Genomic DNA, 27,603 nt, shown 5'->3' on the forward strand with positions numbered 1-27,603 from the left:
CACCAAGGCAGTTTTCTGCCTGGGGAAGAGCGGAGCCTGCCTGTCAAGCTGCATCACTGCCCAAGGCCCGCCAGGCTGTTTGGGAACCTGAGGCAGAGAATGGCATCAGCAGCTCCCTCCCTCTGGCAGGAAAAGATGACAGCAACAAATGAAATAATCTAGCAACCTTGCTCTAGTTATAGCAGGGCCCAGGCCTGGAAGGGCCCAAAGGAGTTGTTTCTGTTTAAATGTGCATTGTCCCGGCTTACCACCCTTACCTGGGTTGTCTTTGACAGCTCTGTGAGGCAAATCCTTATTACTGTGCAGACTTAAGCATGTTTGCTCAAGTAATCCCACAATTCAGTCAGATCTGCTTCCCTAACAGGATTGTAGGGATTGTAGCTTTATACCCATTTTACAGGTGGTGAACATAACTGAGGCAAAGGAAAAGTGGCTTTCATAGGCTGCTCCATGGGTCCGTTGTGGGCAGGAATTGCCCAACTAGATTGCACTGCTGTCTCTGCTCTTAAAATATAAACCTCGTAAACCATCTGGGCCTTGGGGCAAGCTAAAGTCTGGCATGTGGGCACAAAATTTCAAGACAGCAGCTGAACTGTGCAGTTGACAATCCATGTGCATCAGTATGCTAAAAGTTGGACGAGTGATTTATAGTGGCTTACTTTAAATGACAGGAGATTCCAGTTTTAGAATTACAAACTTAAGAACAGCATCACTCGGAACATATGGGCCTTATATTTCTGAAACCTTTTTTGGAATGTGGTCAGTTAAGAGAGAAAAGATGCTCTCAGCCTCCCCCTGCCACTTTATATGTTGCTTCATATTGATTTATGTTAGTAATGTATGCATTTTGTTTTGGGCATTCATTCAGAAAGTAGATTTTTGGCTTGTTGCTATGGCTCCCCTTAGTACAACACAGAATATCAGACAAAATATAATTTTAGTCTGTAAAATCCAAGTGCATATCCTTGCTCCATTATAAATCTTATTGGGTGACATTGTGCAGACTACCGTACCTCAAATAGGTTATAATTTGTAACATTTGTTCACTTTTTAAAAGCGGGATAAAAATGTAAGTTTAAAATGTCAATACATGTTGTAACCCACCTTGAGATAGGAAAGAAAAGGAGTTACTAATTTACTACTTGCACAAAAAAGTCCTGAAAGCCAAGAGGCCACTTCCTTTGCTTTTCAACCTTTCCACTGGAAGTATCTTGCTGGGAGAAATGGGGCAGAGCAGAGATTAAGAACTTTGTCCTGTCCCTCTTTGCTTAGCACACAAGGAACTTGCAGCAGAATTTACGTAGTCTCACAAGGACAAATGCAATATCTGTCTCTCTCCCAAACTGGAACTTTCTGCTTCAAAACAAATGAAGGGACAGTCCCTTTCAATCGTTTGGAAGTATATGGTATGCACTGGTATTCGACTCAGTTCAGCTGTCATACCCCCACGTGAGAAGACAGAGTGACAATTTGGACCTATACAATTGACCTTAAGCAGATATTATCGTATTGTAACATTGTCATATATTGTTCTATCAGAACAGGGTTTTAGAAAAATAAATAAAAAGAAACAAGTCAAAACAAAAGAGTCCAGGCTTCTTTCTGGAGACATTGAGGGGCAGGTCAGGAAACAGCTTGTTCCTAAGAGTTATCCATTAGGGAGTTGGCCTCATGCTTAAACACCTAAAGTCAACAAAAGCTGGACTTTGTTATTGCATGCTCTGTGAAGCCAAAGCCCAGACGGGCAAAATGCACTATACAGCTGGGACTCACACAGGAATCATGTGCTCCTTACAATCAGTACTCAGATATGGGTGCTGCACAGCCAAGCTTCTAAAACACAAACCATAAAACTAAGATGCATGGAACAGCATATAGTCAGGGCTGCAATCCTAAGCACAGTCACTTATAGGCATTCTCTCACTTCTGACTAAACATGGTCAAGAAAGTACGTGGCCTAAATGTTCCTTAAAGGCCACTTCTAGGAATATATGTGCCAATGACTGCTGAAAGTGAATTAAGGAGTCAGAATGGGTTCTTATGGTTTGCCAAGACAGAGCTTTATGAGACTTTCGTAGGAGTGTGAACGTTCTTTAAGCATCTACCTCTCACTGTGCGAATATGGGTCTGCACAATGGTGTGACTTTATGCTAAATAGGGGGACACTGACACCTACTAGAAACTACCTTTTGATAAGGGAAAAAAACACGGGGGAGGAATCTGCTCCTACAAAGAACATCTCACCCACAGAAACCCCACCTGCACTGAAGTTATTTATGAAATAGACTGCCCACAGAATTGAAATTAGCCTGCTTTTAAAAGAAAAATCAGTGGAATCACACATAAGGTGGCTGCAGTGGAAAGGGTATAGTGTTCTTTTTTATTTAAATCAAATACAATGTTTACAAAAGAGACACAAAGTAAGAAACAAACAAGTCATTCACATCAGCACCAATTGGTCAAGTCAGCCTAAATCCAGAATCCGGTTTCAATCACACACACACACACACACGTTTCTATTTCTGCAACACTGGATCTCTGTAGCTAACAGTTATCCATTTTCCCCATGTACGCAGTACCTAAGACAGTTACCAGCCAGTTTGCTATGGTTGGTACAGGTACAGATGGAGATTTCCAACACCGAGCAAAGACAATTTCTGCAGATATCTAAAGGTTCATAATAAAAATTGAGTTTGTCCTATACTTTTTATCCACCAGGAAATGTAAGTTTTTTTTAAACTTAAAATAGTGTCAATATCAGATTTTTCCTTTTTAAACTTTTTAAAAAATACTCCTCCAGCATAAATTTCATCTGACTTAAGAATTGTCAATCTCATGTTCCCACTTTGTTAGAACAAAGTTTGTGAAATCTTTGAAGGAAATCATACTTCATTCCTTATTATCCTCCAAAGCTGAAATTTTTATTTACAGTATCTTCATCTTTCTTTTGGGAAGCTCAGAGCAGCTTACACAAGTCTTTCAGAGAACCTTGCCTCCAAGTGAGCCCCACTTAGCATCATATACTCTTCAGCCATTCTCTGAACCAAAGAATGCTGAGGGACGATCACACACAAGAAAAAGTAGCTGAGATACACTTAGTAGGACTTTGCAGATAAAACCCGTAGCACCTCTCCAAGGTACTACTACTTACTACTTTTCAGATGAAGAAATCCAAAAGTAGGGGTGGAATTTGATCTGAGGTGCAGGCTGCACCCTTATTTGTGGAATGTTCAGTGACATTTCAGTGGAAAAAGAACTATAGAGTTGGAAGGGACCCCAACCTCCTCAATGCAGCATCTCAACTAAAACATACATGACAGACGGCTCTCTTAACTTCTGCTTAAAAAACCCCAAGGAAGCAGAGTCCACCACCTCTCGTGGGAGTCTGTCCCACTGTCAAATAACTCTTACTATCAGAAAGTTCTTCCTGATGTTTAGTCAGAACCTCCTTTCCTGTAATTTGAATTCATTGGTTCGGGTCCTAGACTCCAGAGCAGGAGAAAACAAGCTTGCTCCATCTTCCATGTTATAGCCCTTTAGATAATTGAAGATTGCTGTATCTCCTCTCAGTCTCAGGGGACAAAACCTATAATTTCTTGCCACCCACACAAGCAGCCCAAGAAACACATTTTCACAGTGCTCATTTTTTGCCAGAACCCCAGGTGACACGAGGACAGACAAGCAAGGAACTGGGCCAAGGCATTATCACATGTGATTTCATATCACACTCCAACTGGAAAGCTGTAAATTACTAGTCCTCCTACTTGGACTTTGAGGCTAATTTTTCCTAAAGTGTCCTTATTTTAGAGTTGACAGGGTAGGGTCACTTTCTGCCTACCTCAAGATTCAAGGCAACTCTGAAACCATAGGCTTGAAGGTCACTCTTCAACTGATCTTAGTGGACATATTTTGAGCAACAAAAGTTGAGACAGTTGGATTCTTTGGTATGAGACATATTATAAAGATATAATATGTCATTTTGCTCCATTCCCCATTAGCAATGCCTCTCACTAAGCTTTTACTGTCCCATAAGGGCTACAAAAGTAGACGGCGACCTGAAATTAGAAGACTTGAGATGTATACTGTAAAGGCAATACATTATCCCATGTCAATGGGTCCCTCTACCTCTCATAGGCATCCATTTAGGCTTTAATTTTACAACTATTGACCCTGAGAGTAAGAACCATTGAACTTCATGGGACTTACTTCTGAGCAGAAATGTATAAGAATTGCACTCACGGTGTGTTTTAAAAAAGAAAAGAAAAAAGATTATTGTTACTTGATAACAAATAGGTATTATACATTTTTCCAGATGCTGGAAGAAGCTATAATTCAGGGAAATGCTAAAAAGCAACTATGTTAGAACAGGCCTACACCAATTACTTGGACATGAAAGGTATCATTACTGAAATCTGTTAAACAGCCCCATATGCTGTGAAGCAATAAAGCAGAACAGAAATTATATTTGTCCCACATCAGATGCAGATAGGCAGAGTAATTATAACAAGATGCCCCCACAAAATACTTAATTTTTTATACACTGGCTTTGTTTATTAAGGCTGTTGGTTAAAGTGTAATATATTAGGGAAGAACTCTTCAGTAGGACATGGGTTGCAACACTCCTAAAATTAAAGCCCACTTCCCAAGCTCCCATAGTTAATCAACAAGTGTGCATAAGTTCTATAACATAAAAGGACATTTAGCATCAGTGCAGCTTTGTATCCTCTGCGATTGTGGAGAGATTTCTTTTTCAGTAATCGTGTCCCAATTTGACTCCTCTAGGAAAGCCAGCCATAGTTAGTATAAAGGTAAGAGACAGGTATTATTGAGGTGAGTCATGAAAAGTGTGATTGTTTTATCATGAAAAGAGGAATGATACTAGTTTTTAATGACAATCCATAAAGATAAAATAGTTTCATTTACAAAGTTGTGCGTTATCAAGTGTCCCAAGTTTCCCCCTAACAACAGACAAGGGAAAGCAGATTGAAAGCTAAAGGACTTTCTACTTCTAGTGTTTTCTTCAAGAAATAATACGTCAGAGTTTGTGACTGGGAGCTTTTTCCTTGACTGAGATCTAAAGCAGCCTCAAGCACTTCCACGCTGGCAAGGGTTTTGGGGAACGTAAGGGGCTGTATAGAAGAGGCTCAAAAGCTTCAGAATGAGGAAGAGTGCCCATGTCACTTTGGGTCCCAACTCTTTCTTCACTAGATTGATGGCCAGAGATCTTGTGGAGTAAAGAATGACATCCATAAAGAGGCATGGCAAGTCACGTATGGCACAACCGTTAGCACTTACCCTTATGAGCTGAATACCAAATTCATGTGAGGTATGTGCATTTGATCAGCTCACCATGGGCTGGTGAGTTTTCAACAGGTCACCACAAGTCCAGAGAGTGATGTACAGAGGTTCCTAGACTTGACTACAAGCATCGCAGTCATGTGACACACAGTTTCCACTCTATACCCTCCACTAGGAGGAGACTGTTTCTTAAACACACTTTCCCCCAAGAGTGCGTCCATTCTGATTCAGTCACTTCATAGCAAGCAATGCTATGTAATGCAAGCAATGCCAATATGGCTCTTGCAGATCTTGTTCTTCTTATAAAAAAAGACGTTCATGAGACAAGTAATTTACAAAATGTTAATGTCACCAGCAGAGTACCAGGTAGGCTGCCTGAGCTGCTCCCAGCTCCACTCAATGCCACTTTAAAAGGGAAGAAGAAATCAAATGGAAGCTTCCAATAGGCTCTGGGCTGACCGCGGGGTGGCTCTGGCCATTTAGTAGCATCCGTGAAGGCAACTGTGGTTGTCAAAGGCAACATGTTCACCATGTTGCCAATGGACTGGAAGAAAAACAAAACTATCATTTTAGAATGTACAGAGCCTTGCTTGGTTCCTACCTCACAGCAAATTGCTCCACAGGCCTCTTACACTAGTCCATCATAATTCAGAGCTGTTCCCTGAACATGAAAGGGAAGCCTGAGACATTTGTCTTGGGCTTGCGACATGACATGCTTGTCCTTGCTGTCTCTCAAAATAGGAGACTGGGACTACTCTACAGCAAATGGAACTGAAAAGAAAAGTGATATCCATTTCTATAGCTATTATTTCCCACTACCAGCTCCCCTTTCACCTTACCACTGACAGCTGCAAACCTGTTCTTTGTGATGCACAAACAGGCATAGAAGAACACGGAGCCTAGAGACCATCCCCCCACCCACTGGGCCTCCTGACACACAGCTATTAAAATTATTCTATCACCTGTTTAGCCTCCTCCTTCTGGCTATGGACAGGAGCTGGAGGCTACACCTGGCATCCCTTGTGAGCTCTACAGTGGCAATAGGTGGTATTGCACTACACAGAGAACTAGTCTCTTGTCTTGCAGCGCTCTCTGTCAATGTAGCAGATTAATCCTATACAACTCCTATAGTTCTTCCCTCACACTCTAGTGGACAGGAGCAGGCTTCTTCACTGATCTCCTAATATTTCCTAAAATTCTGGTTAAGTAGTATGAGTTCTTATTTGTTACAGTCATTTTTACTTTACCTTGGAAGACAGTTAATAAGTAATAGTGAAATACAGTGGTACCTTGGTTCTCAAACGCCTTGGTTCCCAAACATCAAAAACCTGGAAGTAAGTGTTCTGGTTTTCGAACGTTTTTCAGAAGCCAAACGTCCGATGTGGCTGTCAGATATTGTTTCCGGGGCGCCTGCACCAATCAGAAGCTGCACCTTGGTTTTCGAACATTTCGGAAGTCAAACAGACTTCCGGAACTGATTAAGTTTGGGACTCTTGTTTTTACTATTTATTTTGCGTTTTTGTTTTTGAGGCTTTTCCAGTTAATTTGTTTTTGTGGCTGTGTGGAACCCAGTTCAGCTACTGACTGACTGATTGTGTGACTGCAGAAATTGATAAAAGTCCCTCATCCAAACAATGACTATCATCAGTGCAGGAAAGAAAAGAAAAATAATTTTAATTTTTATCATCTACAATACTGTCTTATTTATTTTATAGTACAGTACGTTGATTATTGCTTTAATTTTATGGATCAATGGTCTTGTTAGATAGTCAAATTAATGTTAAATTGCTGCTTTAGGGGTTGTTTTAAAAAGTCTGGAATGGATTAATCTGTTTTGCATTACTTTCAATGGGAAAGCGCGCCTTGGTTTTGGAATGCTTTGGTTTTGGAACAGACTTCTGGAACGGTTTATGTTTGAGAACCAAGGTACCACTGTAATTCATTGGGCTTGTTCAGATTTATTGCTAAACTATGCTTCAGCGAGGGGTGGGGAACCTCCAGCCTGCAGGCCAAATGTGACCCACCAGGCCTCCTCATTCAGCCCACCAGTTCACTTCCCCCCAAACATCAGACAGTTCAGTCAGTAGAGCATGAGACTATTAATCTCAGGGCCGTGAGTTTGAGCACCATGTTGGGCAAGATTCCTGCACTGCAGGGAGTTGGACTAGATCAGGGGTTGTCATCCTGGCCCCTACCGCCCAATAGTGGGCATTTCAGGAGTCTAGGTGGGTGGTAGGGTAAGGCTACCAGATTTTTTTTTCAATGAATCCGCGGACACTTTTCAACTTCCTACTCAGTAGATGGATTTTGTCAGGGGACTGATTTGTAAATCCAGGGACCGTCCCCAGGAAATGGGGACGTCTGGTAACTTTACAGTAGGGGCTTCTAGGGCACAAGCTGAATCCTCCTTCCATTGAGCACTGGTGGGCAGTAAGGAAATTTTACCAACAAGAAAGATGCATTAGTGGGCGGTAGGTATAAAAGGTTGACTACCCCTGGACTAGATGAACCTCGTGGTCCCAACTCTACAATTCTATGAACTACTAGTAAAGCTGATCCCTGCAGAAAGCAGGACTGAACCACCCAAAGCAGAAGCTGATGCATGGGGTATTCAATGCTGCTTGGTGATCCTCTTGCTTTAGGTGGTCCTGCCCAATTGTCAAAGTTGGCCTGCGGAGTAGGGAGGGAGAGAAAGAACTGGCCCCTGGTTTAGCTTTATGTGTACAAACAACATTAAGTCTTGGGCTCCCCTTTCTCCTCTGGCATGTGTCAGATAAGATTATAGGAAGCATCTGCTTCTAGTTTTTAACTAAGCAAGTTCCTGAAATAGGGCAACTCTGGTAGGTTCAAACACTAGGTAGTGAACAAATCAGGATAATAAACCACTGTTCAATCCTAGCTTGTTTGAACTACTCAGAGTAAACCAGAATTTACCGAGTTAAGATGCAACAGTGAGCTCTGGTTAGTTTAAAACCGAATGTAGCTTTCAATCTTCTCTGGTGCGCAAAAGAGGTCAAATGTGTGAACTCACTATAGCTCATACACTTTGCATTACATCTGAAATGGTCCAAAGAAATAGAAAACAGCTCTAAGACATTATTTGTGACAGACCTTCAGAGATTTGCAGAGATAATGGTATCGTGCTCCCAATATTTGAGCTTGCGGATTAGACAGGAGGCCTAAGTGGGCCCATATCACTTGGATCTTCAGGGAAATGGGAACCATACAAGGCCCATCCTAGAAAGAAAAGGGGAAATTCTAAATTAAATAAGCGTACTCCCAAAGAGCTGTATTCCTGCTGAGTAATCAGCAGTGCAAAGGGGAAGGCTCAGAATTACTGCTAAATTTGTGCTCAAATACGGAGCAAAACATGATGGCTCTACTCTGCCTCCACAGTTGGAGGCAGTATGCTTCTGAACACCAGTTACTGGAAACCACAGGAGAAGAGAGTGCCCTTGTGCTGGAATCCTGCTTGCATGTCCTACGGAGGACCTTACGGTCTTCAAACAAAAACATCTTGGAGGTCCTGGGCCACAGGGAGGTTAGGCTGGCCTCAACCAGAGCCAGGGCTTTTTCGGCTGTGGCCCCAATCTGGTGGAGCGCTCTGTCACAAGAGACTAGGGCCCTGCAGGACTTGACATCTTTCCACAGGGCCTGCAAGACAGAGCTGTTCCTCCAGGCCTTTGGCCAAGGCACAGTCTGACTGTGGTAATCCTTTGGTAATCCTCACATAACTCTAGCCTAATGGTTGCCATTAATTTGATTTTGAATTGATTTTAGAATGAATTGATTTTAGAATGCTGTGTTACTTTTATTGTTGTTAGCTGCTCTGAGCCCGACTTCGGATGGGGAGGGCGGGATATAAATAAAATTTTATTTTTATTATTATTATCTGATTGGCCACTGTAAGAACAGGATGCTGGACTAGATGGGCCATTGTCCTGATCTAACAGGCTCTTTTGTGTTCTTATGAAGAGAGTGACATCTCAGAGGTAGTCAGAATTGCATGGGGATGCAGAAAATGATGTTTCTACAGCTACCTCTCCTTTCATTGGGAGGAACAAAAGAAGACAAAAGACTTATGGCCCAGTTGAAGGAAGTTCTATGTGAATACATTAGGGACCTGTGAATGTGCCACTGGTCTTGGCAAAACACAATGTGCTCCAGCTTGACACGGTTAGAGGGAAGTTTCTTCTATAGGGTAGATGGTTGCCCTTTCATCCTTCAGGTGCTGTGGCAAAGCTTACAATAGGATGTCAGATACAAATATACTCTGTCTCTCTGCATATTACCTGTATTTTGCACCCCTGGGTGAAAATGTTGGTCCGCTCTCCTGCACGGCTTGGGTCAGCATTGCCAGTTATGGCCAAACCGCCTAAGTTGTATGTTCCCTCAAAGGCTTGGTATAGCGTCTCTTGGAAATGGCTACAGTTTGCTTCCTCCAGCTTGAAGGGTACACTGGAAATCAGACAAAACAGGGAGCATCCATTGGTCTCATGTCAGTGAAACTTAACTACTATTCAGAAACACATTACCTTTACATTACTTCTCAGGAATTACTAAACTGGAACATGTCTAAATCAGTTCTTCAGTGGAGGTACATTTGGTGAGAAGTTAAAATTATCCCTTGCCAAGTTCCTTAGTTTATGTGCTAAGCAGTGAACAGTCAGCTCTGATTTACAAAATTTGGCTGTCTATACAAGTCTGTACAAAGAGTGTAAACATTCAAGAGAATATGAGGAATATTACCTGAACTGGCAACTTGTCCTCACATTCTCTCTAAACTGTACTTTATACCTTTCAGTTGCTGAGCATTGACCATCAACTTGATTCTGTAAAATGGTTATCTGAGGAGAGAGGTGTCAGGAAACTAAACTAAAATACAACGGAAACCAGAGAAACTGTCTTCGGTCTTGTGGACAGAAAGCAACTCCAAGTGTGTACATGTGTACACAACTCCAATATGGTGTGTACATACATACATAATCATAGAATCATAGAATAGAATCATAGAATCATAGAGTTGGAAGAAACCACAAGGGCCATCGAGTCCAACCCCCTGCCAAGCAGGAAACACCATCAGAGCACTCCTGACATATGGTTGTCAAGCCTCTGCTTAAAGACCTCCAAAGAAGGAGACTCCACCACACTCCTTGGCAGCAAATTCCACTGTCGAACAGCTCTTACTGTCAGGAAGTTCTTCCTAATGTTTAGGTGGAATCTTCTTTCTCGTAGTTTGGATCCATTGCTCCGTGTCCGCTTCTCTGGAGCAGCAGAAAACAGCCTTTCTCCCTCCTCTATGTGACATCCTTTTATATATTTGAACATGGCTATCATATCACCCCTTAACCTCCTCCTCTCCAGGCTAAACATGCCCAGCTCCCTTAGCCGTTCCTCATAAGGCATCATTTCCAGGCCTTTGACCATTTTGGTTGCCCTCCTCTGGACACGTTCCAGTTTGTCAGTGTCCTTCTTGAACTGTGGTGCCCAGAACTGGACACAGTACTCCAGGTGAGGTCTGACCAGAGCAGAATACAGTGGCACTATTACTTCCCTTGATCTAGATGCTATACTCCTATTGATGAGGCCCAGAATTGCATTGGCTTTTTTAGCTGCCGCGTCACACTGTTGGCTCATGTCAAGTTTGTGGTCAACCAAGACTCCTAGATCCTTTTCACATGTACTGCTCTCAAGCCAGGTGTCACCCATCTTGTATTTGTGCCTCTCATTTTTTTTGCCCAAGTGCAATACTTTACATTTCTCCCTGTTAAAATTCATCTTGTTTGTTTTGGCCCAGTTCTCTAATCTGTCAAGGTCGTTTTGAAGTGTGATCCTGTCCTCTGGGGTGTTAGCCACCCCTCCCAGTTTGGTGTCATCTGCAAATTTGATCAGGATGCCCTTGAGTCCATCATCCAAGTCGTTGATAAAGATGTTGAATAAGACCGGGCCCAGGACAGAACCCTGTGGCACCCCACTAGTCACTCTTCTCCAGGATGAAGAGGAACCATTGATGAGCACCCTTTGGGTTCGGTCAGTCAGCCAGTTACAAATCCACTGAGTGGTAGCATAGTCAAGACCGCATTTTACCAGCTTCTTTACAAGAATATCATGGGGCACCTTGTCAAATGCCTTGCTGAAATCAAGGTAGACTACATCCACTGCGTTCCCTTCATCTACCAGATGTAATCATTTGTTTACATTTTAACTCATTCTCAGGTTTGGAGAATATCAACTACTGATAAATAATCTGAAATATTTTAAGTCAAATGGTTTTAATTTAATAAAATTTAATAATTTAATTTAATAAAATTTAATAATTTAATAAAAGGCTAAATGTTTACTACTTTAGCCTAAATGATGAAAAGGCAGCCAAACATGAACACCTCAACACTTTTGCCACTTCTCCAAATAAAAATATCCCCCCCCCGCCCCCAGTTGTGGGGCTGATTAAATGCAGCACATGAACAGCAAAGAGAATGCATTCTCAGTTGCTCCATCCTGGGTATTATAGTGAGACATATAAAATACCACCTCATCTCCAAGAACCATTCACAGGCTGTTTATAACCCATAATTGGCTCATGGCAACATCTTAACTGAACAGCTGGTCTCATCCACATGTTCTTTCTATTGGATCCAAAAACTTAGAAACAAAAGGATGTTGCATAGACCTGAAAACAATTGAAAAGCCAAGTGCAGGAATAAACAAAGAGGTATATAATTGCATATACACATCAGCCTACAGCTTTTTAAGAAAATCTGAGGCACGCGGATCAAGTAATACATTGCAGATAGCCCTGCAGGATGCTCTCATTTGCAGTTAAAAGTGCGAGGTGGTTACTAATACCAAGAGCATTAATTCCGGGCCTTGGTTCTCACAGGGCATTCACATATGTATTAATATATGCAGTGATATGAAGAACAGTGGGTGAGGTCAAAATCCTCTATACAGCTCTACAATCATCTAAGACCTAAGGGTACACTTCTGGTATCAGGCTACACTCCTGATACTAGATCAAACACAGTGCCAGAAAGGATACATGCTGCTGGGTGCCATTATACAGAACTATCAGTGGTGCTCCTATAATATATCCAGGGTTCCCGCTTCTCTGTTTGGTGAGAGAAGGGCTCCTGCTCTGCAAGAGACAAAACAAATTACATCAACCGTATTATACCATCATCTGTACATACTTTGAAATACAATAATTAGTAAGGGACAAAATTCAAACCTGGCCTAATGGTTAGGATTGACATGCCAAAGAAGTGGGAGCTGAGCCCACTCATGCCAGACGAAGGGGGCCTTGTTTTGTCATTACACATACTAAAATCCTATAATAGTGCATTGAAGTACCATACATGAATCCACTGACCCAACACCGCAGTGTTGGATTATAGATAATCTTGGGGCACTGTCAGACATGTGAATGAAATGGAAATAAAAAAGAACACTGGCTAATACACCAGGCAGGAATCCTTGCATGATGCAGCTGCTCCCATGTGATGTTATAAGGCAACAAGAAATGTAAGCAGAAATTTGAAGGACAACAGTGGAAGCAGTTTTGCACAGATTTGCAAGAAGTCTCTTCCCTAGTGAAAAGCAAGAGAAAAAATTATGTTGCCATCATGTTCTGCTTTAGTCATGATTAATAGATGAGCAACTTGCAGCATTATTTCCTTTTATATGTGTGTGTGATTTATAGAAAGGCTACATGTCTTTTAGACAAGGAATAAATATGCAAAGTCAGCATCTGTGGCACATCTTTCATTCTCTAAGCAATTGGAGAATTACTGACACAGGCAGAAGAGAAAAAGTGGCAAGGAAAGGCAAAGAATGAGGATGATTAGTTTGTGTTTGATGCAGAGGGAAAGAGAGTATAGTTTGCCCAGAAATTCATACTCTTATCTCCTCTGCACTGTCTTCGTGACTCTTATCAGTCACATGGACTCAGACTATGGGCATATCTACCACGGCATTCCATTCTCCAAAATAAGTCACCAGGCAGACATAGCAATTTTTTTTTACCAGTATACACAAATAACTGGTATTACAGGAACTGAGTTTAAGCAATTGGTTGCCTATTCATCTGCTTTACTCTATTGTTTATGTGATTGCTTCACAGGTACACAAAGTGAGAGACAAATTTAGCAGATGGAAGGAGAAAAAAACCAATTTAAATACTTTCTAGTCTGTTTACCACTCCATCATCACAGCTTGTGTAAGAGCTGATCAGAATTACAGATTAAGAAGAGCTGATCAGAATTACAGATACTAAGGTTACAGTCAAAGCTAAAAGTGTACTAGACAAAGTGCACAGATTCTGTACAGATTGAATACTAAAAACTCAGAATCTTCTTAGAACTGCTGGTGTTAAGCAACTAGACAAAAGAAGTTTCCAAAACATTGTACCCTTCCCCTTTCATTGTATGCAAGGCCTATCTCCATTTAGAAATGTTTGGCAGGCCATTTCAAAGCACTGATAGCTTCCTTTCCCTAGCTCCAAAATTAATTTGCATCACTTTGATAAACAGGATGGAGACTTCTCCAACTTGCTGTCAGACCTAGAAAATGCTTCTTCAGTGCAGCAGCCTGAGACTTTGACAGCCTTGAGAAGAACCTAGACTTCTACACCACCACAATTGTTCTGCAGCACAAACTCAATCCTTTCTTTGATCACATACGGCCAAGAAATAAATATGGAGCCACACTTGCAAGCCCGTTTTGTGTTTCAGAGTAGCCATCTCACTTCCACAACAGCACCACCATTGAGGCCCATGACAGTAGAATACTGACTCTGGGTTCCATTCTCATTGAGCTCATAACACAGCAAAGGATCCAGTTGCACACAAGGGCCCCAGCCCAACCCTTTCCCCCACAGTCCAAGAATGCATATAAGAACAAACACTGACCCCAAAATGAAGAGAAAAGCGCTGCTGCAGTGTGGCTCTTGGATTCCCAGATATACTGGCAACTTTGAATTGAACAGACACTTTCTGAATTCCATGAATCCCATTGAACTCCACCTCATAGCTCACCTAAAAGTATGACATACATGTCAGAGAGAGACAAGGTATGAACTTAGGCCTCAGGTCACCTCCCCACACCTCTACTAATGAGGACAGCACTTGAAGAACTAATGATACCTCAGAAACAACATTGTGGCACGTGCTACCACTTAGTGAAGGAGATGCAGGCTCTGAAACAGGGGTGATGTTGACCTGGAGACACGAAAGATATTTTCAGTTCTCATATCATATTTATCTTCACCCACATAATCTATCCACAGTCATCTTAGACTAGGGGCATTCGAAACTTCCAACCCACTTCACAAAAAATAATCCTCACAACTATTCTGCTACTTGCAGCGGGAAACTTAAGCATTCCCTTGAGACCATATACAAATAAACTAACATCTTTACAACACTCATTTCTTTGTGTATAGCTAGATCCACAATTCCCAGTCCATTTTCTAGACTATGTTTCAAAATTATCACTAGGCAAAAACAAACTAAAATCTCACCTGTATGGGTTGGAAAATAGTCATGTTGACTGGGACCTGAAAAATGAAAAGCCAGCTATACTTTAGTGTCTGCACAAGATAATGATTTACAAACCTTTGATCCCAGTCTTACAGTCTTGTCTTCTTTGCAGTGTTCTTTTATCTATTGGGGATGAGGCATTATTTAGGAATAGGCAAGAAAAAGGTTTATTGATCCAATAAATTTTGAACTCTGCTGGTTCTTCTTCAGGGAAATTCAGAGAACAGTAATTCAAAATTCAGATGTGCTACCTCATCTATTTTTTACCATAAGAAATAAAAAAGGTAGCACATTTGAATTTCCCTGAAGTAGAGTTAAAAATGTGTTGGATCAATAAACCTCTTTCTTGTAAATCCCATTGTTTTGCTTTTGTTTCCAGTTGCTTTTTTTAAGGTGGGGGTTCTTATTTTTGCTGGACTTTATTTAGGAAAAATCTCTTAATTTGTAGGCCCCAAATACTCTTTATGCCTGTAGTTGGCCAACAGTATTATCAGTTGTTTCCCCAATATTTCAAGGTATTCGACAATAAAAAGAAATATCTTAAAACCTATTCTTCATTTGGCAAGGAAGCAGAAGACTCGAATGTGCTTAGGCAATGTGGAAACATACTTGAATTAGGAAAGATAACGAATACTATACCAAAATAGCAAAATAAAGAGTTACCTTCAGCAAACTGAAGCCACGGTAGTATGAAGCTGCATCCAGTGCAGGGTCAGTGGTGCAGCTGCTTGTTAAGTCAGTAAGGATCCGAATGCAGCTTGTGTTTTTGCTCTCCAGGAAACCTAAGTAATTAACAGGTCACATAAGCGGGTAGGGACACGCAGTAAATGTCATCCTAATGCACAGGAATCCACAAATGCAGTCAACTGGGCAATCCAACCTGTAACGTGCCATGGTATGTGTATGTCTTAAATTCAGAACTCCCAACACCAGGCTCCAACATCTTATTACCTGGCTGTGCCACCAACACACTGTATTAACTGCAAGTCTGACAGACTAAGCACTGTACTTCCAAGGCATTGCCTGGGTTGTAGGGCCAAGCCTAGTTAAGTACTCAGTGGATCACAAGCACAAATTCCTGTCCACTGAGACCTATAAAGCCCTAGCCTAACCTGTTCATCAGCAACTCAGTCCAGAGCAACTTGCCTCAGCAAAGAAGACCTCAACTAGCTACACTTTTTGCTGTAGCCTGGTTTGACCCACTGCCTGGGATTATGCTGCCAGACTTTGACCCTTTAGTCACTGCCTCTGAAACCCATCTTGCCCATCTTAGACTGTATTACCTGTTTTTTTACCACAGGAGAGATAAGTATTTTAAATGCTGCTGGCAATACTGAAAGGCTCTTTCAAAATAATATTAAGTTGCATATTGTATTGGAAAGCAGATCATATCACAGGTTGTTGATGTTGTTATGCACTGTGCACTCTATTGTTAACTCCCTCTTTACCACTACCACGCCACTTGTCTGGCAGCAAAAAAGAGAGGAACTCCTTTATATTTGCCATTGTACAGCAGGAAGCCAAAAAACTCATTAGCTGCTAAAAACAATTACTCAGTACTAAACTCCAATGAAGTTTGTGGAGCTCAACTAACAGATGTCAGGACTTTGCTGAAGTTCCCATGCTCACCAGCAGGATTCTCATCAATGCAAAGTTGGCTGGTTCCAATGCCCACTGGTTGTTTGAGTATACTTAATACAGATGTTGCAGCAAAGTAAGTCTGTATAGGATCTCCCACCTGAAATGAAAACAGAGGGTCTATTCAACTAAGTTTCATTCAGAGTAGACCCATTGAAATGAATGAACCTAACTTAGTTATGTTGATTAATGCCAGTAGGTCTACTCTGAGTAAAGCTTAGTTGAAGAAGAATTATTTTATTATTTATACCCCATCCATCTGGCTGGGTTGTCCCAGCCACTCTGAGCCTCTTACAACACATATAATAACAAAATGAAACATTAAAAACTACCTGAAATAATACCACCCAGAGCTGAAAAGGAATCACTCAGAGCAAAGCACACACAAGAGAGGCCCATAATCTACTGCATCTATAATCTATTCTACTGCATGAGGATGAGTATTTAAATACAGTGGTACCTTGGTTTAGAAACGCTTTGGGTTACAAACTCCACTAACCTGGAAGTAGTTGCTCCAGGTTGCGAACTTTGCCCCAGGATGAGAACAGAAATTGTGCAGCGGCAGTGCAGCAGCAGGAGGCCCCATTAGCTAAAGTGGTACCTCAGGTTAAGAACAGTTTCAGGTTAAAAACGGACCTCTGGAACAAATTAAGTTCATAACCCAAGGTACCACTGTACACCTAGGAACACAGGAAGCTGCCTTATACTGAATGAGACAACTGGTCCAGCTAGTTCAGTATTGTCTACGTAGACAGTTTCAGGAAGGAGCCTCTCCCAGCCCTAACCAGATATGCTGAGAATTGAGCCTGGAACCTTATTGTAAGTTACTAGGAAGGCTGCATCCATAGAGCAAGTATGGAGATTGAAAAGGAAAACTTAACCCTGACCTCTTCTGTCTAGATATTCTATCTAGATTTTCTAGAAGCAGCCTTCTCACCACGAAAACCTCAAGAGAAAATCCTTGATAACTAGAGGCTAACTCACCCGGTAAAAGGCAGATGGTGATGACAGAACTTGATCAGGCAAGTTGAAAGAAGACCCTCCATATTGCGCTGAAAGTGCTGGAAAGTTGACTTTTGTAACCACCTGTGGCTGCTGTAAATAGTTCAGCTTTGCTATATGTAGAATTGGGGGGGGGGGGGATACGTGCAACCGAAACATCACAGTGTTAAAATGAAATCTCATTCCCCTTTGCAAATCTGAACTCCTTCTAGAGGGAAGAATTTTACAGTATAAGGTAAGCTATAGGACTTGGTGCTTGTTAAAAGTTTTTTTCTCCACTCCCTGTTAGAGGGCTCAAAAATACTGAATGACTGCAATCTCAACAGATATCAGGATTAGAGGTTTAATTATCCTAGTACAATATTTTTTTGCTCTGCTACTACAGGATGCTCCCTTTTATGCATTGCACTGGATGTACAATGCACAAACACTGGGGAGCTCTGCTCCTCAGAATAATGAAAAAAAATCACGCAAAAGGCTCTTGGGGAGTAGATAAATGAAGACAGAACCTTGTGTCACACTGTGTGGAACATCAAAGAGTGTACATAATTGCAACTTCAATATTAATAAGGGAATTGTAGACAGTTCAGAAACAAAGTGGGTAGAGTTGGCAACAGGATGTCACCAGCTTTTATGAAGCAAACCTCTTTCCTTGCTCTAAAAGGAATATATATATATATATATATATGAACAGTTCATTATCTGCCCTGTATAAATGCCAATTAGTTGGTACAATCTGCACTTCTATTTTTAAAATCAGCTTCAGAGAAGAACCTTGACCAAACAGAATAGCAACCTAGATACTGATCTAAACTTACAATCATCTAGCTCCACACAGAACAGCAATACACATCCACCAGGACCAGGAAGGACATCAGTACGGTAAGGGGTGTTATTTTGGAAAATTGTGGATTTTTCCAAGCACACCTGACTCACAGCCCTAATAAGAAAAGAAAAGCACACAAAACCACACCACAGGAGTGTTATTTAAGCAAACACAACTCAATAATATATTTTCTGAAGCACTTGCCTATTCTGTGATTGGGTGACCTAGGAATCTGTCACTCAAAACCGCCCGAATATAAGACACTGTGCATATTGATATGGTCCCTGCATTAGTTTGTCATCCATCATGTAACCAACTTGAGAGGCTATCAACATCAGAAGTCACAATAAGGGTAAATTTTACTATGTTAAGTTTGCCTAGTATAGGATTAGTTAGACCATTATTTTGCTTTAGTATTTTATTTTTGTTGTGATTGCGCATACTTGCTCTCTCCCCCCTTTCTTTTTAAAAAACAATTCCTTTAAAATGAATGGCCTAATTACGTTTTTAAGCAATACTAGTTTCTGGACACACTCACAGTTGTGTCTCACCCCCATCATTTGATCTATGCTACTGGTTTGAAATGCTTGGGAGCACTGGCGGAGGAAGAGGAGTGCAGGGGGAGCGCACCGCCCCTGGCAGAGCGATCCCAGTGGGGTGCCATCATGGCTGCCCCCCCCCCCCGCGCTGGGTGTCATGCTCCCAGGACATGTACCACGCCCCTACGGGCAGCACACCCCGTCCCTGGGACGCGTGCCAGCTCCACCCCCCAGTGCCGGAGCATGAAGCTCTGCCACTGCTTGGGAGGGTGACTGGCTGAAGCTGTCAGGCATGAGACCTGGAATTTGGCTGGCAGTATCCCTGCTTATAGGCAACTATAAGCAATCCTGTACTCTGTTGACCAAGTGAACTGGGACAACTCTGGAGCTGGGTGCTACCATCATTGACAAATAATATCTATCTTAAATGGTGATGGAACTTCAACACTCATGCAGAGGTGTTTCCTAGCCCAGCTACCTGAGATTTTGTTATCCAGAAATACCATGGCTTCAATTTGAAACATGCAACACATGTGCCTTACTCCTAAAACAACTAGCCTGCCCTCAACATTTGTAAAAGAAAAGCTCAGAAAAAGATGCCTTTCCCCTTCCCACATTTTTATAGAACACAAGATAAAGGGGTACTCTCACTTAACCTTTCCCTGTAACTCTGCTTGCAAGTTGTCCACAAACAAGTTGGTCATACTCATGCCTTTTTCTTAGATGACACTTCAGGGCAGAACATACTAAAACTTACATTCTTACTCTTTCACTAATGTGTTTATTGCTCCTGTCAGCATTCTCCAGCATAGGTGTGCAAACCTCCTATCCACCCAAACAGTACTCATGGATCTGACCACTGCCACTACCAAGCACCCTGGCTGAATGAAGCCAGCAGATTCATTCAGATCCCAGCCCACCCCTATGCCTTAACACACTGTGGAGAGAAAATTGTGCCCATGCATTTAACCTGGTGCTGCCTGGAAGACAAAAAGAGAAGGGACATTCAGGGCCCCCCGTGCTACAATCTGAGCCACAGCTTGAATCACAGCAGCAGTTGAGGTCGCAGAAGCCTGGGTGCAGATCACAGGGGCAGATGGGCGAAGAAGCGCCTGTGGGGGACAGAGAAAGAGTTAGAACTGAATGCGGTAAGGAGGCTGTGAACTGAGAAACGGTCTCGGTAAAGTGTCGCCTAAACGGGATGGGCGGGGCGGAGGGTTATTCACATATTGCCTTTAGGGCACCCTCAGCCTCTCCCTCCCTCACCAGCTCTGGGTTCGAGTCTCTCTTTCCTCTCGACTTCGGCCGCCTCACTGGTAGGCGCCTCACTGGTGGGCGCCTCACTGGGGCTCGTCTCGTTCGTGGGCGCTTCCTCTGCTTCCAGAGTGCTGTTTGCATCCCGGGGCTTCGCCTTCCCCGACGCCACGACCGACAACAGGAGCAGCAACGAGAGCGTCGGCTGTGCGGCGGCCATAGCGGACGCATCGCCCCGTTGCTAAGAAACGGCAGTCGCACGTTCATGACGTATAGGCGCAAAAGAAGTACGTCAGTCTCCGCCGCTTCTGTGTATCCGTAAAACTATAGAAGTAGGAAGTGAGAGGAGTGAAAGCGCAGTCTCCGAAGTTTGTAGATAATTGTTTGCTGAATTTTACTGTAGCTGTGATTGGGAAACAGCAAACAAAAGGCAGCAACAAACGAAATTAGCACCAGACAGCAATTAATTCTCTAGCTCAGGGGTAACCTATGAATATATGTTTTTTAAAAGTTTTTTTGCAAATATTAAAAAATATCCGATTTGTTTCCCTTATTGGAATATATTAACAGGGAGGGATCCCTCCAGCTTCTCACTCTTTGTTAATGATTAGGATATTTAAATAGCATCTGATATTTAGTGAATCAAGATTGTAATTTGGTAGGCTGTTGCTATATTATTCTGAAACTCTTATTACTTTTTATTTGGCCAAAATCAAACCAACAGTAAGCCAATTCCCCCCCCCCCCTCTTAATAGCACTGACAATATCAACACAGCTTACATCGCTGGTTTGGGGAGCGGTTGTGGTATTGCTGTCCACTGTTAAGATTGCAGAGGTGGTGCCGATGTTGGTTTGCATTTCCCGCCAAAAATCCCCTGTAAAAAAACACTTCAGCCTGTACGATGTTTGCAGACTTTAAAATAAAAATGCATTTTCCACACGCAATAAGACCCGAGGTAGAAAAAGCGTGAAGTCTCTGCTACCACCTTAGGCGTACGAGATGGGGGACACCTGCTGCTGCCCCATTACATTTATCGTAAAATTCAGTTCTAAGCGGAGTTGCGCCCCTAGAGTTCCAATTTTGTAGCCGGAGAATAACTTTCTTTTGTATATGGATAGTTAAGTGCTTTTGCGGAGGCGAAGAAGACCTACTCTTCTCTTCCTTATGTTGGAGCTAGAGGGAATAGGAAGGCATAGCCGAGGGATGCAACTTTGTAGGGGTTAATGCGGGTCAGCAGTTAAATTTGCTAGTCTGGGAAGAATACTGTATTAGCCAGCCGTTTCCCGCTGCAACTCTGAGATGGATCTGGCTGGGGGTTACATTTAAAGCACGATCCACACACCCCCACACCCCCGTCCCGCCGGCGAAGAATCTTGGGAACTGTACTTTGTTGATGGTGGAGTGTATTGTGATGGGTTAACTACTTTGGGGTTAAATGTATAGTGTGCATAGGAGCCAACTCCTAGGGGCCCGAGGTCCCTTCGGCCCCACAATAAAATATTTGAGGGGCAGCCGCCCCCCAGTTGATGGGCATTGCCATTCAAATAGTGTGCATGTACTGCGTCATGTGATTGATTATGCGGGGTGAGACTTACCTGGGCTCCCCCAATATTTTATACAAGTTGGCACCCCGATAGTGTGTATGAGTTTGTATGCTTTTGTAATTCACCAGCAGGGAGCAGCAGAGAAACTGGTTAGAATGGGGAAGGAGGACCTGAGACTATTCTGGTTTGAAAACGGGACCAGGTTCAAAGCGAGGGGTGGGGGGATTAATAGCAAGCGGGGCGATGCTGATCTGGGGCATGATTAGTATGCCTGAGTCAACTTCAGATAGGGAGACTCTCTCTCTCGATCTGGAAAAGAGGTATCTGGAGTGTTAAGCTTCTGAACGTGCTCAGTTATCCAAAGCTCTCGTTATAAGGCTTGGACATCACATTGAACGTTCAATTTATAGCCCGTGTGATTTGTTCCACCCCATGCTTTTTGCTACAAATCCTGAACGGATACATTAGAAATTCATTTTAACTGGGGGAGAGAGACACAATACAAATCCAGAAAATGGTATGTGTATGACCCCATTCTGAATGCAGGATGCAATCACTAATGTACTAAGTTTTATATATAAGATAGATGATAGATTGATAGATAGATAGATATCATTTCATTTGACATAGCTTGTATGGCTTTGTCATGAGCACCACTAGGGGTCACCAAAACCAGACCTATACAAGTGTACAGGCTGTTCTATTCTACTTCTGCGAAATGAGTGGGTGGATTTCAGAAAATGTGCAAACATCAGGAACTGAAGAGTAGGGCTACTTTCATTTGTGAAAATGTGTTCTGTATGCAGAGTACAGAGTCTGTATACAGTCTCATTCTGCAGCAGCCAAAGTATAATTTTAAAACTGAATTTGTGCATCTTGAGCTTTCCGTGTTAATGTTTGCCAAGGCAACTATTGCAAAATATACACCCATAATTACAAAAATTCTTAACAGATCTTTCTAGCATCTGATTAGGAAAGCATTGACATGCAGTTAACAAGCAGAAAAGATATCTGACCATATATATACACACAAGTCAGAAATCTTATTCACTGTCCTTCACCACTTTGACTTTCCAAAATAATTGTTTTGATCAAACTTCAGAACATCCCTCCACAATTTAAAGTACTTTCTAGATCCACATGCAGTGTGAAACATGGTTAAGACTGTCCTCTTTTCCATGTTCCTTTTTAATTAACCTTGGAACATCTCATTTCACTCTCAGAAAGCTACCTTATTGTGTTGCATGCCACCTCAATCTCTGAGTGTTGCAAAATTCCAGGGGTTCTAGGCTCTCACCAAGGGTTTGATTTCCTCAGAATGAGGGACAGTGGAGACTGTGGTGTCTCTAGTATTTATGGTTTATTTACACATATATACAATCTGAGCCTATGAATGAAGGGCTCACAACTTCTTCCATAGCCGCAACCTTGGATTCAGAAAGAAATAATTAATGTCTCTCTGTCTCTGGTTTCCGCCTGACTCCAACTTCTCCTTCACACACACCTTAAATCTCAACTCTGGCCTTTTTCTTTCTAACTATGTCTCTCCAAGAACAAGACAACCACAGACAAGGTTGACTTTTGCTTACTACCAGCTTTCATCTGAGGCCCTTCTTTGTGTGCCTCTTCTATGAGAGTTCTGGAGGGTAGCAACACAAGAGCAAGCCTTTTCTGCAGTGACTCCCTGCTTGTGGAATGGTATTCAAAGGGAGGCTTACATCTTTTTAGATGTCATGCAAAAACACTCTTCTTCTCCCGGGCCTTTGGCTAATTAAACAATCTATGGCCGGGGGGAGGGGTTGTTTCTGTTTGTTACTATGTTACATATTTTTGTGTTTTTTATATTGTAAACCACCCTGTTGTCCTCAGATGAAGGGCAGTATAGAAAATAATAACACAGTTAAGTTCAAACAATGTTGATCCACACAACAAACCACTCTAGACATGGCATGGTGGAAAACTATGAAGTCATTCATGAAAGAAAGCCAATGTTGTTAAAATGAATATTCTCCCTTGTCTACTTTATATTCTTAAGGATCTATCTGCCTTCATCCCAAAATCTTTTGTGACCACAAAATTCAGCAAGGAATTCTAGGTCTTTCTGTGCAACACACAGAATGCACATACCAGTTTTAAAAGGCACTTAATATATTAAAGGTGATCACAGTTCATTCATAATATCCCAGACCCTGCAACTGAAATTTCCCCATACTTCACAAATACATAGGTGGGCAATTCTGGAAATGTTTACAATGGGCCTCTTCTTATGGGTAGCTGGCAAGGACAAGGTTCCAAGCACTTTGCTGTAAAATAATAAGAATTTGTTATCATTAAGTCAGCCAATAACATTTTGGTTCAGCCTAGGCAGATTGTATTTGATCCTTTCCTGATTATAATTGTTCGCAGTATGACTCAGTCGAGGATAGCAGGAAAACCTTTCCCTTCACACTCTGATACAAATTTGGGTTTTCTGACATAAATAGATTATTAGAGGATTAACTTATCTTGTCTGAAGGACTTAACACTAGATACAAACTTCCCAAATCGGCACAATGGCAATTTATCCTATGATACTGCCACCTTGCTGAAGTTAAGCAGGTCTGGGTCTGGCTAGATGAGTGGCCACCCAGAAACCATAAGTATACTGCCTCAGGCTCCATGATAGAAGAAAAAAGGATAGAAATGTAAGAAAACAGACAAGCAAAGTGAAGTGATGTGGCCATGACATCTGCTCTGTGTGATCTGCCTTGTGGCTGCAGTCAGTGATTTCAGCTCAGCTGAGGCAACAGTTCCCCAGCATTGATTTCAGCTTGTGGAAGCTAGCCTAGCATACCTAGCCTAGCATCTCATCCTCGTCGCCAGTGAAGTGTAGGTGGGTTCCACGAGGCAAGACACAGCGATAACAGCAGGAACCTTTATTTAACTACATAACTGGGAAACAGGGGCAAAGCAACTGCTTATATACATTCCTGAAAGCCTGGGCCACTCCCACTCCCAATGTGACTGGCTGTCTAAACTTCCAAGCTGCGAATCACGATTCAGAGTTCAAAGGCCAATGGCAGCGGCCCAAATCCTGAAATGTTCTGTGATTGGACATCATGTATCGAATCAGAACACAGGAGCTCAGATTCCTTAGTCCATACTCAAGCTCAAGCAAACACAGACCACTGAATACACAAAGGCTGCTTCCAGACTGATGCTATTTTAAGCTTTGATTCCATCTTGATACCAGCCAATTCAGGTTTTGCCATTAGAGATGACTTGGAGGTCTTCTGCAACAAACTCACTCCCCCCAAAATCAGAGTTTTTGCGATAAGGAAAATGACAGGCAAATGTATTGGGAAGTGTGGGGTAGCAATGGCTTGACATAATGCTGTATAGCTGACTAAGAGGAACAAAATATATTTTAGATATGATGTTTCTTGGCTTTGCACTATATATTTTCCTTCTCACTTACCTGCTCCCTTTTTTGCTCTTCTCTCTCTCTCCCCCCCCCCCATGTTTCCAAGCACTTTAACATACAGAAACAGTGAGCATTTGTGGAATGTGTTTATTTAATGTTTGTGTATATGTAAAGAAGAAAATACTTCCATAGACAAACAAAAAGGGATAAAGCTCTGACATTTTGTTTCCAGCAGAAGCCCTCTACAATTCAATACAAGTTTTGGAAGATATTCCTCATCATTTGTTGCTATGTTCTCTCTACAAGAAGATAAGACATAAATATTTGGAACATTGTTGTCTTGGTACTGGCTAATGGTCAAGAGACACGATGGAAAGAGCTATCTCACATGCTTTTGCAGTGGCAAGTATGTGCAGAGAAGGACCTGAGAATAAAATGCCACGTATCTTCAAAAACCCAGTTTCGTAGAGATCCATCTGTCCAAGCATCCCTTAGGTACGCAAATTGAAATTCCCTCCTGATGGTTCTGTCTTTCAGGAGCAGATCAGAAATCTCTCTGATTTTTCACCTTTTGCATCTTACCCCTTCCACGATTACTGAAACTTGCTGATGGCCAATCTCAAATTTTGGTAAGCTAACCTTGCTGCATTGGGGGGCCCTACTCTGGCTCATTCTGCTGAGTGAGGCCCTGGGCTTCTGTTCCAAATCCTGTCTTGACTGCACCACTGCATCAGCAGCCACTGTGCCATGTATGGGAACCAGGAATCTGAGGTCCAGGAGCACAGTAGATACTTGTTGTCCAGAAGAAGTTCCAGCCTTACCTGGGGGAGTTAATTGCCCTTACAGATCAGGTGGTTAGGGACCCTTTACTGTCCATCCTGAAGCCCCAGTGGCTTATCACACAGACTAGTGCATACATGAGTTGCTAATTCTAACCCTGGTGAAACCAAAGATGAGAGATGGTGTCTTATCAAAGTCTTCTCAATTAACCCAAGGCTAGAAGGATAAATGTGACTATAAGGGCACCTCTCCCATATGTAGTTTAGAAGATTAGGCCCAAGCTGGAGGCACGGATAGCAGCAGAGGGAGAAAGTAACTAAAAGAAAGAGAGGACCTATTGTATACAGTATTTAATAAGAAATAGCTTATTAAACTCTAATGTGCTTATCAATTTAAACCAGGGTTTCCCAAACTTGGGTCACCAGCTGTTTTTGGACTACAATTCCCATCATCCCTGACCACTGGTTATGCTAGCTACGGAAGATGGGAGTTGTAGTCTAACAACAGTTGGAGACCCAAGTTTGGGAAACCCTAATTTAAATGGAGAGCATTACGAAGGCTCCCAGATCTTCGTGATTTTTGTGATCCCCTGCATTGCATCCTTCCTTACTGGCAATATTTTGTTAAACACTAAGGGCTTGTCCCCCACCCCTTCTTTTTGCCCTGCCACTTTCCCCTGGTAAAACCTGCTCTTTACCTCTGATTTGGAACCAATAGGAATCAGGTTTTCTGCAGATTGCCATTTGTTCCTGTGCAGTGGTGAAGAGCGTGTTTTCCAGGGGAAAGCTGCGGAGCAAATGCAGAACCGCTCTGACCCATGTCTAGAAAGCATGGAGTAGGCAGAAGTGTGGACGAGCCCACAATCTAGGCGCCAACACAGCAACTTCTGTCTTGGTGCCAATTACGATGGTGGAGCTTTGTTGACTTTAGCCTTCGGCAGTTGTAAGATTGTCACTAGCTGGAAACAGGAAGCTTTGTGATAACTTTATGCTGCCCCAGCAAAAGAAGCCTGGCAGGCAATTTGTCAGACTTTCACTTCTTGCTTCCAGATCTAATTATTTGCCCAGACACTGAGCATATATTGACCCCACACCCAATTTCCTCTTCTTTCTTTATTATTCTAAAACACCCTCTACAGTTGTCTGTATAGTTATTAGAATTCAAAGTGGATGGTGATCAGTTTTTCAAAGTTTTGCAGAAATGTTTAATGTTTTCTGCCTTTGACAAACACCCCTAAACAAATCAAAAGCATTTTTTGAAGATGCAAGCTGGCCATAGCACATTCACCTAAGTATCTCTAGGCCCAGTGTTGAGATTTTCATGTATTTTAATGTTCTAGGAGGGTAATCTCTTCCCTCCTCTAATGTTCAGACCGAAGACAAAACAAAACCCTTCTCCTCTTGTAAAATGACCCCAGAGAGAAGAAGCCACATTAGAATGGTGGGTCTAGAGATCAGGGCTTCATATGTCTACTCCAGACAATATGTTTATTGAGCATTCATCCTAACTTGCTTGCACAGTGGCTATGCATCTTCCTGTTAAGCAGCTGTTTATCCCACACTTTTTGAGTGCATTTCCCAGGCACTTTCTGAACCGCAAAGTTCAGTTTTGGTTTTGGTTTTTTAAGTGAATTTGTTGTGCTGGAGCACTTTACTCCACTTTAATTGTGTAAATCAAAATATCCAGTATGCTATTAAATCATCCCTGCAAAATATTGGCGGTCTAGAGGCGACCCTAATGGATTCTGCACTACCTGAGTTATATACAGGCTCATATTTACAG

General features: G+C 42.2%; 1 protein-coding gene across 7 annotated transcripts; it reads right to left on the reverse strand.

The window, feature by feature from the left end:
* Positions 1 to 2,361: 2,361 nt before the first annotated feature.
* Positions 2,362 to 20,350, reverse strand: TCTN3 (tectonic family member 3). Of its 7 annotated transcripts, none has more exons than XM_028730628.2 (14): positions 20,106 to 20,349; positions 19,810 to 19,951; positions 18,293 to 18,414; positions 17,457 to 17,587; positions 16,464 to 16,572; positions 15,498 to 15,616; positions 14,910 to 14,957; positions 14,439 to 14,513; positions 14,205 to 14,330; positions 12,338 to 12,433; positions 10,096 to 10,145; positions 9,591 to 9,756; positions 8,410 to 8,535; positions 2,362 to 5,842 (listed from the first exon to the last, which is right to left on the reverse strand). In XM_028730628.2, exons 1-14 carry the CDS (start codon positions 20,311 to 20,313, stop codon positions 5,615 to 5,617), a joined length of 1,746 nt encoding a protein of 581 aa, XP_028586461.2. In that variant the 5' UTR covers positions 20,314 to 20,349; the 3' UTR covers positions 2,362 to 5,614. The 7 variants fall into 7 exon arrangements, with proteins under 7 accessions (XP_028586461.2, XP_028586459.2, XP_028586460.2 ...); XM_028730626.2 differs by having other exon boundaries at positions 10,048 to 10,145; positions 20,106 to 20,348; XM_028730627.2 differs by lacking the exon at positions 14,910 to 14,957 and adding an exon at positions 14,816 to 14,851 and having other exon boundaries at positions 10,048 to 10,145; positions 20,106 to 20,347.
* Between the last annotated feature and the right edge of the window lie 7,253 nt (positions 20,351 to 27,603).

The sequence above is a fragment of the Podarcis muralis genome, chromosome 6 (genome assembly GCF_964188315.1).
Source record: "Podarcis muralis chromosome 6, rPodMur119.hap1.1, whole genome shotgun sequence".
NCBI lineage: Eukaryota > Metazoa > Chordata > Lepidosauria > Squamata > Lacertidae > Podarcis > Podarcis muralis.

What these genes read in the sequence shown, in the direction of transcription:
- TCTN3 (XM_028730626.2), bottom strand. Translation starts at nt 20,313, where the DNA reads ATGGCCGCCGCACAGCCGACGCTCTCGTTGCTGCTCCTGTTGTCGGTC. An exon ending in CACCATCTGCCTTTTACCGG is followed by an intron (nt 16,573 to 17,456) that starts GTGAGTTAGCCT and finishes TTTTCATTTCAG; the next exon opens with GTGGGAGATCCTATACAGAC. An exon ending in ATCTCTGCAAATCTCTGAAG is followed by an intron (nt 5,843 to 8,409) that starts GTCTGTCACAAA and finishes TTTTTCTTCCAG; the next exon opens with TCCATTGGCAACATGGTGAA.